Here is a 14,965-nt window from a genome sequence, read left to right on the forward strand (position 1 = left end):
GAAAAAACAGCTGTGCTGCCTGGTAATCGACTTTTCCGTCTCAACCACTGCACTCCAGGGGTGCAAGCTGACTGCTATGGCTGTAGCTGTATCTACTTACGCGCTCTCCCCTGGGCTCCCACAGTCGGCTTCCTGCCTCTGGTACCATTATTAAAAAAATTCTTTTGTTGTTGTTTTCTCTCATGAAGTATACTGAAGGACTATACATATTTTTTAATATGGAGAAGGATCTGGTGTGGGGAGGGTCTCGAGAGGAAGGGGGGGGTCGGCAGCTTGGCTGAGCTGCCCCTGGGCCCCTCTGACCTCAGAGCCATGCCCCGGCCACTCCACTGCTCAACAGGGACAGAGGCCCAGAGCCAGACCAGCATGTTTCCCAGTGCTCAGGTTGGGTGAGGCCAGGTGCCCTGACACCAGGGATACATGGGAGCTTCTTGGAACTGAGCTTGGCACAGATAGTTGCGCTCTCAGCCATTCTTGCCAGCTTGATATGGGCCAAAGAAAAGGATGGAAGCTCCTGAAACTCAGCACAGAGAATGGACAGGAACAAGGAATAGCTCCTTGCCCTCACCGCAGGCCCCCACAGCCCTGTCCTTGTGGGTCCATTCAACTCACGGAATGTGCAGGGAGTCAGGGGCATCCTGCATTTCTCCGTAATGCGTCCTGCAGGCCCCACTTCTCCAGGAGACCTACCCAGGCCCCTAAGCTCAAACTTATTTCTCATATTCCTATCCCTGGCCTACCATTTTCTGAAAATATCTTCGGATAGGAGTCCCTTTCTGCCTTGTAATAAACTGTGTACATCCCAAACTTCCTGTGTCACTCTGAGCTTCCTGAGGGTGGGAACTGTGTGGAATGTAACTTTGCAAAGGCATTCCAGTTATTCTTTCTTTCATATCAATTAAAGCCACCATCAAATCCACAAATGTTTTCCGAGGCATTCTGTAACGGGTGGGAGGAATAAATACAAGCAAGCCTCCAGAGGCTCTGAATCGACTGAAGATCTGGCTTATCACTTGCTTAGTAAACCAAAAATACAAGGGAAACAATGGTTATGGGAGGCAGCTGACCACCATGGGCTATGTTGGCACTTCCTGCGCTGGGATGCACAGACTCATACAACAGCCCGACCTTGTTCCCGTTGTCCTAGGGCGGAAATGAGTTGCAGGGCCTCCCCAGCAGTCTCCTTCCCACCCAGAACCCCTCCCCTCCAAGTACCCCAGCTGTGCTCTATGCAGGTGCTCTTCACACATGCGCCCCTTCCTAAGTCCACCAGTTTTGCCCCCACACATACACTTGCTGTATTCAGCCCTTCCCCTACTGTCCACATTCTACCCTCATCATTTCTCACTTGCCTCCAGCCTGTTATCCAATCCTTGGTCAAAGTGATCTCAAGTGCTGGTCATGCCAGAATGCCTCATGCTGGCCTTGCCCGTTGCCCCTACAGATCAGGTCTAAGGCACACTGTTATCCATGACCTGGCCACGTGACATCTCCCACCTCAGCTCTGCTCTGCACAGGCTAGCTTCCTGCCTGGCTGCAGAACTCCACGAGGTCCCTCAAAACCCCAGGCACCTTCCTAGCGATCTGATACCTCAGGGCAGACTGAATCACCTTCTTTTACTTCCTCACTCTTGTTACCAAGTTCCCCTGTACTTGGCTCTTCAAGGACATTTCTCACACTTGTTCAGGGACCTGTCTTCTCTCTGTGGAGGGCAGCTGTCCTCCTTTAGACCCTGAGCCCAGCCCAGGGCCTCACACATGACAGGACACCAGTTCTCAGCCCCGGCTACTCATCAAAACACAAGGAGGCATCTGCTGCACTCCAGACCTGCCAGGCCAGAAAACAGGGGGAGTGGGGCAAAGCTCTGGGAAGGGCGGAAAGCTCCCTGCAGGACCACCTCATCCACAGCAGGCTGCCTTGCTGGCTGCTGACACAGAATTGCTTATGGCCCCTTTAATTAGGCAAGACAACAACTATTTAAGAGAATAAAACTTTCACTTTTGAGTTTGAAAGTATCAGCTCTGTTAACTTCAACAGTTACTTAAAAGGACAGTATTTAAGGAAAACATGTAATTACTAAAACATGTAGGCACCAGTTCACTTTGGCTAATTCAGGTACTACTCATTTTTTCTTGGGCGGGGGGGGCATTTTCTTGAATTTTTCTAAGGACAAAATACAGTCCTGCCCTTTTAAATCCACAGTCCCCTTTATGCTTTGCAACTGTTCCTAAACAAAATTAGTGGTTCGAGGTGATTTATTCCTGGCCTGTTCCTTGGGAACAAAGCTCTTCTTATTTCCTCCCCAACATGAGGGCGTGTGGCATAAGGCACTTATGTGCGGCACCTCCTCTTAGGCCTCTTCGTAATTGTTACTTCTGATAGCTCCATGTCCGCCCTCCACTGCAGTCAGGAGTGGGATCAGATGCTGGTCCTAATTTCCTTCCACCCCACCTGAAAAATACCTAGTCCCTAGAGGAAGAGAACCAGGTGCCTCAAGGATCAAAGGTGCTAAGGGCTGAGGAGAGAGGTTTGCCAATGACCAGTTTTAATGGAGAGCTGCCTCTGTGTTTAAAACACAAAAGGCCTATTTCCCAGACAACTACAAGGTCACTATTACTTAAGGAGGCTGGCAGGGCCCAGGACAATTAGGTCATAGCAAGGCTGCTGACAACACTGACTTGTACCAGGTTTTAGGATGGCTTCCAACACTGTCTAAATGGCAAACCTGTGTGCCTCCCTTCATCTGTTGCCGGGTGGCAGGCGTAGTGGTGCATGTACCAGGTGGATATGGCAGCCAGTTCTGGGGGCCTTGTAGGAACCCTGGGGCAATGCTGGGCCAGTCACTGGCTTCTGGTGGGCCTGTCAGTTTCTTTGGGGACAGATGTGGTGATTCTTATCCTTTTCTGCCTGACCCTGAGGCTGCAAAGCCACAGCTGGACTTCTAGCCTCTCACCTTCTAAGCAGTAAGCTGTTTTGGAGGTAATAATCCCTGGGTGTCTCTGTCTTTGTCACTAAAATGGGGATAGTAACAGTACTTTAGTGGGGTTGTCAGAAGGAATACATGAGTGAATACATGTGAGTTGTCTACCAAAGTGCATGGCACATAGTAAGTTCTCGGTGAATGCTGTCTATCATGATTTCATCTCTTGGGTGTCAGTTTCTGGATATGCAAAGTGAGTGGTCAGCTGCTGTGGGGACCACTTCTACCCTCTATTCACAAACCCTAGAGGCCCGCTGTGGCTTTCAGCCATCTCACTCTCCCAGGCACTGGGAAATGCACCCATAGCATCTTCTTCCAGAGCTCGCTGAGCCTCAGCAGCTAGTATCTCTCTCTTTGTGGTCACACTTTGCAAGGTGCGGTGCTGAATGAAAGACCTGGTCTCCAAGGTCAGCACGAGGGGTATCTAGATGCTTTGTGAAGACAAACCTGAACACAATCAAGGAAATTCTCATTTCCTACGGAATTGCAAAGGAAGGTGAGAGGCCGAGATGGTGGGTGCGGTGGGCAGGTTGGGCCCTCCATGCATGGTGGTTGCCAGCTGCTGCTCTGGGCTCCCTACATTGGTCCATCTGCTCTACGCTGTTAAGGTCTCTTACCAAGACACGATGCTTTCCCTCAGCTAGGCGGGCACCCTCCCCCACCCTCCAACCATGGCAGCACAGCATCATGTTGAACAGCTTAGGACTTGGGAGCTATGTGACCTAGGGCTGGTGACTAAAGCTCTCTGTAAAATGGGGCCAGCAGTACTCTCTTCCATATGGGTTGCATAAATGAACATATGCTGAAGGGCTCAAAGCAGTACTTGGCACATGGTATATATGTCACATGCGTGTGAGGCAATATCATTTATTCGACTGTTTTATCCCATTTAGAAGTCAGTCAGACTTTTCAATCAAGCCCTGCTAAAAGGTTTCTAATCTGGTTTAATGGATACAAATGCACATTGTGAATATATTGTTACAGAAATCCTTTTCTAAGCTAATCCTCTTTAATTTTCAAAAGAAAATCACTCCTACAAAGGCCTTTGAGTATAAAATGAGGCCAAGAGAAGTATTTGTATCACAAAGAGCCAAGAAAAGCTAACTGAGGAGCACAGGGGGACCATCCCAGAAAGCCCTCTGGCCCTCATAACTCAGGAGTCCCCTGCCCAGGCCCTTTCTGGACTCTTCCAGACGTGCTTTCTCTGTACCAAACCTCTTCACATGCCTGGCTGTGTGACCCTCACCTCGATCCCCTAGGATCCCCATAATGCGACAGTAGATGGACCCTGCCACATCCTTCTGGTGGAAGCCAGCATTTGCTGTGCCCTGTAAACCTGGAGCCTCTCCAGGGTCTGTCCAGCTCTCACTATGTGGCATTCAGATTCCACTACTCCTTGTTCTAGATCCATGAGCTGAAACGGGCAAGCCCTGCCAGCCAGCCACTGGGGGTTTCTACGGGCCTACCTCAGGGGACAGGGCCTTGGAAGATGCCTTTCATGTGGATTTAAGAAACAGAAGCCACATTCATGTTTTAAAAAATTATCCCAAGGAGTACATCAATAAATGCAGGTAGTTTTACCTGAGGCAAGTAAAGTGAATGTGTTTTTAGAAAGGGAGGCATTTTCTTGATGTAACTTTGGAAAACAATTTGGTTCCACTCAGCCTGACCAACTGCGAACTCAAAGGCATTAATATATCTGTATCATGAGTCATACAGGGAGATTTATCATGCAAATCATATAATACCCTGCAACCATTTTGGAATATGTAATAACTGTTCCTTTGGGTGAAATAATGAATTATATTGCTATATTGGGCTTAATTTATGATTTTACCCTGAGGAAAAATTCCGAAACAGTGATTATGAATTATGACCACGATTTGCTACAACATTTTCCAATTTAAAGCCAACAGTGTTATATTTCTTTCTCTTTATTTTCAGAGTTAGGCCTTTTAAACAAGATTGGAGTGAGTCAGACTATAAGATATGGTACTTACCTATTATTCCCAATTAAGAAAGAAGTTAACTGGACATGAATTAGCCTGTCACAAAAGTACTGAACATTACAGCCTTCTGCCCGATCCTCTTGCAGTAACACAATAAAAATTAAGAAGTCTGCTGATTCTGATTGCTTTAGTCATTGATACTACCATGCTGGAATCACCAGCGTTACTGGGAGTGTCTTTAGACAATGACTCAGGACAGTGGAATGAAACAGAAGCATGCTGCATCAACCTCATTGTGGGAAGAGGAGCCGTACTCTGATACATCAGTTGCTAAATCACGTGCTGCACACGTGCAGGGCATGCCACCATGCACAGACATGGCAGTATCTCTCTGGTGGGAGGGAGCCACCATTTGGTCTGCCCTGCCCTCTGCTGGGTGCTCTTACAGGCACTACTGCATCCAGCGCTTGAGACAATTCTGTGGGGTATTGATTCTGAAGAGATCACTGATGGCAGTGATTTCTAGCCTCAGCTTACAAAGATAGTAAGTGGTATAAATTCATGGTCAACTCTGTCTAGTCCCAAAGCCCACGTTCTTTCATCATCCCTCCGCGGGATGGGAGCGTCAGGTGATTATGGATCTCCTCGCTGCCAGCCTTCCTCTTGTCCACCTTGCACACCTACGGGCTGCTAAGCCACGCAACTGCAAAGGTTAACGTACTTAGCTCACCGCTGCCTCCCAGAGAAAGGCAAAATCCCTGGACGGACAACCCACACCACTGTTCTTCTAGCGGTTTCCTTTATGAAGAGTGGTGGAGTGCATAAAAAAAAATAAAAAAGAGAAAGAAAAAGAAAAACAAAAGCCCAACACAGAAGGTAAACTCTTCTTAAACACAAATGTGTTCTTTCTTAATGAAGAGACAGAGCTGTACACATTTTTTCTCTAGCAAAGAAATGGGGCAATGGTATAATATTTGGGGAAATGACTCATTTCCACTAATAAAAGGATTTCATATAAACTGATGAAAACCTAAGAGATTTTTAAGAAACTTCTGCCATTACTTGGCTGTAAGATGGGAATATGATCCAATCCCTCTTTATGTTCCTTTGTGGGCTTCTCCGCCCCAGCCTCCCTCCAGTGGAGTGTACCCCAGGGTGGTGTCCACAACCCCTTCTCCTTTCTCACTGTTCATCTTGTTTCTAGAGAGCCTCGCCCAAGCCCATGCTTCAGACATCAGCTGTAAGATGTCTCCCACGTGCGTTTCTCTAGCCCGAGCCCTGGAGCCCATAGACACCTCTCATGAATGTCCCACAGGTGCCTCAAACTCACACCTGTCTACATGAAATTCATCATCTCCTGCTCAGCCCCAGCATGCCCACCTTCTGTGCACCCTCCCACGGCAGCAAGTTCAAGGTTCCTTCCTCATCTCACACTTCAGTGCAGGCCATTTCCCACGCCACAGCTCTCAACACTACTTTCACTGCCGCTCCTGGCTCAAGGCCCTCGTCATCTCTCAACCTGACTGACTGCAATGACTGCTTGGAATTCCTGCGGCTGTCTTCCTCTAACCACCCTCTATACAATGTGCACCTCGAGGGCCTAGCTCCCCCATTTGCTGGATTTGGTGAGCACTTAATTCAAGTCATAAGGTGAATTCTGGAACAGGAAAGAAGCTGGAGAGGAAGGCAAGAAACTTGCAGGGCAATTTAAGGTGTTTGAGTGATTTCCTTAGTTCAGAATTATTTTTGTCTATAAAGGATAAAGACAGCTCTGCTTAGTATTCCAAAGAAAATATCACAGGCTCTGAAGGAGAACCCCCAAAGCAAGTCTCAGGGAAGTCAGGACTAACAGTACCATCACTGGAATCAGTTTCAAGCTTCCAAGGCCATGATTTTAAAGGGGAAACCACTCATCTGGGTGGATAAATCTGTGTGAAACTGAACTGTACATGAAAGGCATATGAAAATGGTCTGAGCTCCAGCTGCCATCCTGCATGCCCTGACCCTGCCATGACAGCATACATGCCACAGTCCTTCCCTGCTGATGGCACACGGGCAGCTGTGCCCAATCTCTTCCACCCTGTGCAGGGAGAGGCTGTTCTGCCTCTTTGTATAACCTGCCACTCTGAAGGGTAAAGGAAGGGGAAACAGAATTTTTCAAGCACTGTGTTGCACGCACCTCATGGGCCAGCTCACTCAGACTTTAGCCCCACCTGTGAGGTGGCCATTATTTGCCCATTTCACAGATGAGGGAACAGAGGTCCCGAGCAGTGAGAGGGCCCTGGGCTGCAATGATGAGAGGCCAGGTGTGGACTCCAGTCAGACGATGCACTGTTAGCACTAGACTGTGCTGCCTTTTGGATTTTAGCTTTTTTTTTTTGTCTTCACTTGTTCATGTCATTTTTAGGAAAGAGATTTGGTTTCAGTCTTTTATTTCAGGCATGGAGAAGAAACAGGGGGTCCAGAGAGCAAGAGGATGCTAAGCCAGTCCTCTGCCCTTGGCAGCCAATGCTCATGAGAGCAGACATGTGGACCTGGACATCCCTGGAGGTCCCCAGCCTGCACAACTATGCTTACGATGACACTTCGGTGGGCCGGCATGGCTGTTCTGACTCCTGCCTGGCTGGCCTATGTCAGTGTGCCATGCTGTTCCAATGCAGCAACACTCACCTAGACCACCAGAACCAACTGGAGAAAGAGTACAGGGTTGGAGCCAGAGCTTGGTTCTGCTGTTTTACTGGTTCTGTGACATTGGGTAGGGCTTTAGTTTTTGTGCATCATTTTCTTCAACTGCGTAATAGTGATAATTCCTACTTGAGTGGATTGTCGTGAAGATTCAACAGGACAACATATGCAAAAGGCTTGGGATAGAGAAGCCATTCATAAGTATCCATAATACTAGTAATAACTGAACACCAGAACATTCTAATAGTTATTACTGATGATTCTGTCTTACTGTTGAAAACAACCTATAGCTTTTATGTTATACTCATCAAAGTCACTCATGTATTCAACAAAGAATTCCCAAACACTGTTCTGGGCTCTAGGAATATGGTGAGGAAAACAAGACAAGATTCTGCTCTCACAGAGCTTGTGCTCTAGTGGGGATATGGGGGGAAATCAAGTAGGGTCATGGGACACAGTATCTGGGAGCTGCTGCAGGTGGGATCACCGGGCCTCTCTGAGGGAAAAAAACACCTGAGACCTGTAAGACACGTCAGGAGTAGACAGAGAGAACTTGAAATTTCAGGTGGCATAAGTAGCAACACAAATGCCTCAGTCTGAGAGGCTCAAGGCTGGGGAAAAGACTGGATCCCATGATTCCTCAACAGAGCTGTTTTCACGCTCCACTTCTTACCTTCTTGAGGGCTGGAAATCCAGCTCTTCCCTGATTAACTAGGGGATTCTGGGCAAGACCCTTTGCTGCCTTTTGCCAATGTTAAAATGAGATGCTAATGTTCCACCACCTCTTGGTGCAATTATTAAGAGTATCATGTATAAAATGAGAATCAAAAAGTTCTGTCCACTGCAAACTGCTGCACACTTAAAATGCTGTCACTTGCCAGGCAGAGTCACTGGAGGCATGCTGTGTGGCAGCCACATTCCCCACGTCTTAGGCATAGGACAGTGTCACATCCTAGCAGCTCTAGATGACATCTGTTCCCACACACAGGTAGCATATTCCATTTGGCTTCTGTCACACCAGTGTCCAGATGAGCTGCACACAGACACTGCTGGACATGAGCTGGCAGGGGCTTGGCAGACCTATCAGTTTCCTTTTGAAACCCACCTAGAGATGATAAGCTAAGCAGCTGGAAACTCTAGGGCAGGTAACTAAAAGGAGGTGCTATCAGTAGTTAAGGTGTTACTCTTTTCACTTTTCAGTCATTATCTTACTTTTTTTCACATTACCAGAGCACTAGCAATTCAAACAATTAAAAAACATCATAGTGGCATTTATAAAAGACCTATTTAGTCTAGACGACTATTTTACTGTTGTTGAAAAGATATCTATTATTAGTAAAATTCTTCCAAGGCAAAATTTATTCTCTAATTATGCTACTGCAAATTTAAAGCATATGAAAGGCACAGTAAGAATTAGGAACTCAAATGGGAAAGTGTATATAAGATACACATTTATAATTTTTAAAACTCAGTAAAAAAAATCAGGGCAAGGGCATTGAGGATGAGTTTCTCAATGAAACAGTCTTATGAAAACCAGTTAAAAATAAATGATTAGGCAGAGAATAGCATTACCATTTGTATTTCTTCTGGGGATAACTCATCTTCACCTTTGCCATCTCCCCAGGTTCCCAATTCAGGTTGTGTTTCAGCCAAAATCTTTTCTGTTAAAAAAAAATTGAAAATAGAAGACCAAATATTCATTTTAGAATAGGCTGGCTTAGGATGTAATCATAACACAAACATGAGATGGAACAGAATCTTACAGTTTTGTCCTTATATTTCATGATCTCTGGGCTAATATTCAGGAACTGCAGACATGATTCTTTCACAACATTTAGGCTGTAAATTGTCTTTGTGCAGGCACATGCATGTGTGTGTGTGGTGGGGAGGGGACCTACGCACGGTTTCAATATTGCACCAATGTCAGCAATGGCTGCAAACTAAATGGACATTCTTCAGAATGAGTCTTAAAGTATGTTTTACTTCAAGACACATAATACATGCCTCTCTACTTGTAAAGACTGCAAGACATATTTTTAATGTAAAAAATACATATGCATATACATGTATACACACACACACATATATATATATATATGTATACAGGAAGTGATATACCGTTCCCCAATCCTATTCCTCTCCCAGAAGTTACTGCTTTGATGTAGCATCATAGATTTTATCTAAACATATTCACATACAAAGATAGGAGTCCCTGCCTACCTATGAAATTCAAGTAATACACAGTTTTGTGTGTATGGTTGCTTGCTTTTCACACAGATATCAATGGTAACATACTGTTCTAAAACTTGCTTTGTATGCTTTATTGATACATCTTGGAGATCGTCCAAGTAGATCTACCTTGTTCTTTTAAGTTGCTGCATGATATTCCATCGTGAGGATACACTAGTCTTTAGCCATAACTACACTGACAGACCTCAGTGGTTTCAGACTGTTCACTGGTGTAATGGTACTATGTCCCAGTCTGTGCTTTGTGCACATGCTGGAGTGACTCTCTAGGACAGACACCTGGGCATGGAACTGCTGAATGGGAGCATAGGGACATTTTAATCTGGAGAACTTTTTCATTATGATCAACAAAACATGATGCATCCTCCATGAAGCATGTCAATACCACAGGCCCCTAGAAAGGACTGCTGCTGCCCAGGATGACAGTAAGAGGCCTGTGCAGTTCATCAATGGGGTGGGGTTGGGAGCAGAGGGGAGAGGGATGGCAGGGATGGATCCTCGGGGGAGACCTTAATGAAATCACTTTGTGTCTGTGTGTCTCAGTGGTGTCTCTGGGCTTATCAGTGAGCTTCCAAGTACTCAAAGGCAAATACTGCTTCTTTTTCCTTTTTTCCTCAATCTCAGTAAATTTCCTGTAGTTGACCTTAGCCCCATGAGATGGCGACAAGTCTAGATCTTTGAACAGGGGAAGAGAACTTAATGATAGCAACAGTGTAGAGAAAGCTGACTAGGCAGGCCATGCCTGAAAGTTACGGTTATTTATTAGAAATATATCTTTACAAAAAAAGTCTCCATGTCATCCACAACCTAGTGCACGCAGGCTTTTAGAAAAATGGCTGTTTTTACCAGAAGTGTCATTATAGAAAAACATGTTTGTAAAAGGTTGGCTAAAAGTATCTTTAGAAATGATCCGGTATTTTCCTGAGATGACATTCTTTGGGTAGGAACATTTGTACTTTCATCTACCCCCCACCCCCACCTTACGAGCTGTCTCCTACTTGTCCTCATTATGGTATCCATTTCAAGCTTTTACTGTTGTTGATTTCTTTTTTAAGGATAAAAACACCAAAATTAGAAACAGAAACCCTGTTCATATCTGAACCAAGCACAAATTAACTCTGAGCTAGAATGGGAAAGTTCTCTTAGCAGAACTCACATTCTACAGCATGCTCATTTGTGGTCATCAGAAGCCTTCTTGACAGGCTGCCCTAAGGATCAGCTTGAAGCCCAGCACCCACCAAGCCAGTCCTCTGCGCAGGCCACCCGTGCACCCTGGTGCCACAGAGGCAAGTCCAGACTCCCTAGTCTGGCACTGAAGGCCCCACCCACCCTTCCAAGCTTACTCCCGCCTCTCCTCCCACTGACGGGCTTCACTGATCCCCAGGGGTCTTCTTTACTGACTACATTCCACCCAAGCCCCAGGCTTTCTGGCCTCTGAGCATTTGCTCATGCTGCTGCCTCTGTCTAGAACTTTCTAAGCTTTCATTTTTTTTTTTTTCAGGTCCAGACTCACTTCTTTTTTTTTTTTTGAGATGGAATTCCGCTCTTGTTGCCCAGGCTGGAGTGCAACAGCACGATCTTGGCTCACTGCAACTTCCGCCTCTTGGGTTCAAGTGATTCTCCTGCCTCAGCCTCCCGAGTAGCTGGGATTACAGGCATGTGCCACCACACCCAGCTAATTTTGTATTTTTAGTAGAGATGGGGTTTCTCCATGTTGGTCAGGCTGGTCTTGAATTCCGACCTCAGGTAATCCACCCACCTTGGCCTCCCAAAGTGCTGGGATTACACGCGTGAACCACCACGCCTGGCCCAGACTCACTTCTTAGGGCCACCTCCTCTTGAAGTCTCCCTGGCCCTCTGCCCTCTCTTGAGGTACTACTTACTTTCTCTCAGGAGCTAGAGTATTATCTTTCCCATCAACTGTGAGCTCCTTGAGGGCAGGAATCACATCCCTGAAACTTTCTGAGCTCCACTGTGACACCCAAAGGAAATACTCATTGGAGCTTTCCAGATTTTAGTTTTCAGATTAGAGATGCTCAACTGGTAAGTATAATGCAAATATGCAAAAATTTGAAAAAACTCCAAATCCGAAACACTTCTGGTCCCAAGCATCTCAGGTAAGAGATACTCAACCTGTAATTTTTGTGACATGTCCAGGACTGTGCCTAGCATCTGGAAGACAAGAGTTAATAAGAACTGCCATGAGACTATGGAGAAGGATGCCACAGGGGACTCCCAGGTCTCTCCTGGCTCCAGCACGCCATCACCCTGTGATTCACGCAAAGAACCCTGTTCCACTCTGTCTCTCGGATATAGCAAACTATGCAGGCATCCGTATGTGGGGGTGCCAGCCAGACACACAGATCGCAGACATCCATGACCACATTGTATATGTGCCCCCACATTTTCGGACTTCATGGAGACCCCGTATTTCTTCTGCATCTCCTGTGCATCAGGAACTGTTCTAAGCCATGGGCTGTCTAGTATCTGTGGTGACAGGCAGCACATCAATACAGATTTGCATTTTGTCCTGTTGGTTTGACTGGCTGTGAAAGGCCACTGAGGTTGCACACTCTACCCGGGCACAGGCCTGTAAGCTCAGAGCTGACATGCAGGGCACGGCTGCCAGGGAGGCAATGCTGCCTCTCCTGAGGCTGGCACACAGGGCTCCTGAGGCAGACAGATCCCGGCCTCACCCCTCTATAGCAGGCCCTTTCTCCTGCACCCCGCCAGCTCCCAGGTGACTGGGTAAAAGCACCTCCTACCTCCGTGGCAGTCACGAAGATCAACTGTGACAGACACAAAGGCTGCCACCTCCTGCTTCCTTTGCTTTATGCAAATACAAACACCAAAACATGTCTGAGACTGTGCTACTTCGTTCCTGTGGTATACTCTTGCCAACACATCACAAGGAAGAAATGCAAGGCAAGATATTCATCTCAATTCGTACCTGGATGTTCTTCAGTGGCAGGGTTTTCTTCAGAGTCTTTTGAAGGGCTCTGTGAAACTTTCTCAGAAGATGTGGATTCTCTTGTCTTTGTATTTGGTTCCGGTTCCAGCTTAGATCTAAAAATACATAATTAGCAGTCAGGTATTTTATTTCCATAACAGGATTCCTTTTTGACAACAGAAGGAGTCACATGTGACCCTGCAATTTTGTCCTGTGTCCCTGTACTGGGGAGCAGTCACTGCCTCTGGGCCCAGTGGCTATCTGGATACACCTCCACTGGGCACTTAACACTGCCATTGTTGCCTGCAGGGTAGAGATTGTGCACGCCCTCTGCATTTGCAGCCATGGCACAGTGAACAGCATGCGGGGGCAGGTTACAGTCGGTATGTGCTGAATATGCTCCATAGACTGACACCGCACTCAACAAACCCAGAAAGCTGGATTGATGCTCACCCAGTAGTAGACACTAATGCAAAAAGATTGCTGAATATGTTATTAATTATAATATATAATACATATTATACATATATTCATATGTATATATACCCCCACACATATATACCCCAACATATGTATACCCACATATATACACACACCACACACACATATATATATACCACATATATACCCACACACATATATATACCCTCCCACATATATACCCACACACATATATACCACCACACACATACCCACACATGTATACACACAATATATATACCACATATATATACCCCCACACACATATATACCCCCTACATACACACATATCCTCTATATACTTACATGCATGTATATCCCCCCACATATACACACATACCACATACACATATTCATATATAATCACCCACATACACACACATATATACATACACCATGTATACACACCCACATACATATACTATATATACCCCCACTCACATACATACCCCCTACACACACACACACACCATATATGTACACATATGCATATATACCCCCACATACACCCTTCCACACATACACCTACACACACATATGCATATGCACACATACACACTGATATATACTCCCACATGTACACACACATACACCCCCACATACACATACACAAACACATGCATATATACCCCTACCCATATATATATATACACACACACATACCCCCCCAACATATATACTTATACACACACATATATACCTATACCCACACGTGTACATGTTCTAAGTCACATCTTAATATAAGTGAACTCTGAAAGCACAAGTCCTTAAATACCCACTCGAAGGCACAGACTTGCTTCAGGACTGAATCCTCTGCACGTGGCATTCCCCTGCTTCTTCCCCACAGGCTCTTCCCAGGGCATCATCTTCCTTCCCACCTACAGGGCTTGGCTCAGTTTCACCTACTCAGAGAGGCCACCTCTGACTCTTCTATCAAGGAAAGGCCGCCTCCCACTCCTCTGCATCTGTTTTCTCCATAGCAGTTATCACAGTCTATAATCCCCCTGTTTATCTATCTGTTGGTTGTCAGCCTTGCTCCTAGATCCCAGATTCTGGATTAGTGCCTGGTATTCAGTTTCATAAATATATGTTGAATGAATGAATGCATTATAAATACAAGTAAATGATTAATAAGAGAAAAAATTCTGGTTATGAAACAACGGGCTTTGTAATAGCTTTGCTAGAATCTACATAAACACTATAAAATTATAGTCAGTGCTAAAAAGATCTAGGATAAATTCCATATTGTTAGGCAGAGAGACTATAATTAAAGGAACAATGTAAATGCATATTAGGGTGATATTACTAATGCCAACTAACATTTGTTAATGGCTTATATAGTGGACATTTTTTCTAAGCAATATATATGGATAAATTTATTTAATTTTGAATATCCCCATTAGGTAGGTACTAGTATTAACAACCTTTTAACAAAGGAGGAAACTGAGGCGTACAGAAGTTAGGAAACTTGCCCAGGTTACAGTAAGCAAATGGCTGGGCTGGGACATGACCTCAGGGAACCTAGCTCTGAAGCCCATGCTTACAACAACTGCTCCATGTGGGGTATATTCTACCCATCCTGGGCTGTGGGAAAGGACTTCTGTGGTCAAATCAGTCTGAGAAAGCTGAGTCAAAGCTAGACAGGTGTTTCACTATGTAAGTTTTCAGAGCCT

At 45.6% G+C, this 14,965-nt stretch overlaps 1 protein-coding gene across 2 annotated transcripts in view; it reads right to left on the minus strand.

The window, feature by feature from the left end:
- STX18 (syntaxin 18) overlaps positions 1-14,965 on the minus strand; it is a 123,868-nt gene that overhangs the window by 6,071 nt on the left and 102,832 nt on the right. For both annotated transcript variants that reach the window (XM_023206893.2, XM_026455643.1), the window contains 2 exons: positions 12,813-12,928; positions 9,188-9,276 (listed from right to left, as the gene is read on the minus strand). In XM_023206893.2, the coding sequence (XP_023062661.2) occupies positions 9,188-9,276; positions 12,813-12,928 (205 nt within the window). The remainder of the gene's footprint in view (positions 1-9,187; positions 9,277-12,812; positions 12,929-14,965) is intronic.

This window comes from Piliocolobus tephrosceles, chromosome 3, assembly GCF_002776525.5.
Source record: "Piliocolobus tephrosceles isolate RC106 chromosome 3, ASM277652v3, whole genome shotgun sequence".
Classification (NCBI taxonomy): Eukaryota; Metazoa; Chordata; class Mammalia; order Primates; family Cercopithecidae; genus Piliocolobus; species Piliocolobus tephrosceles.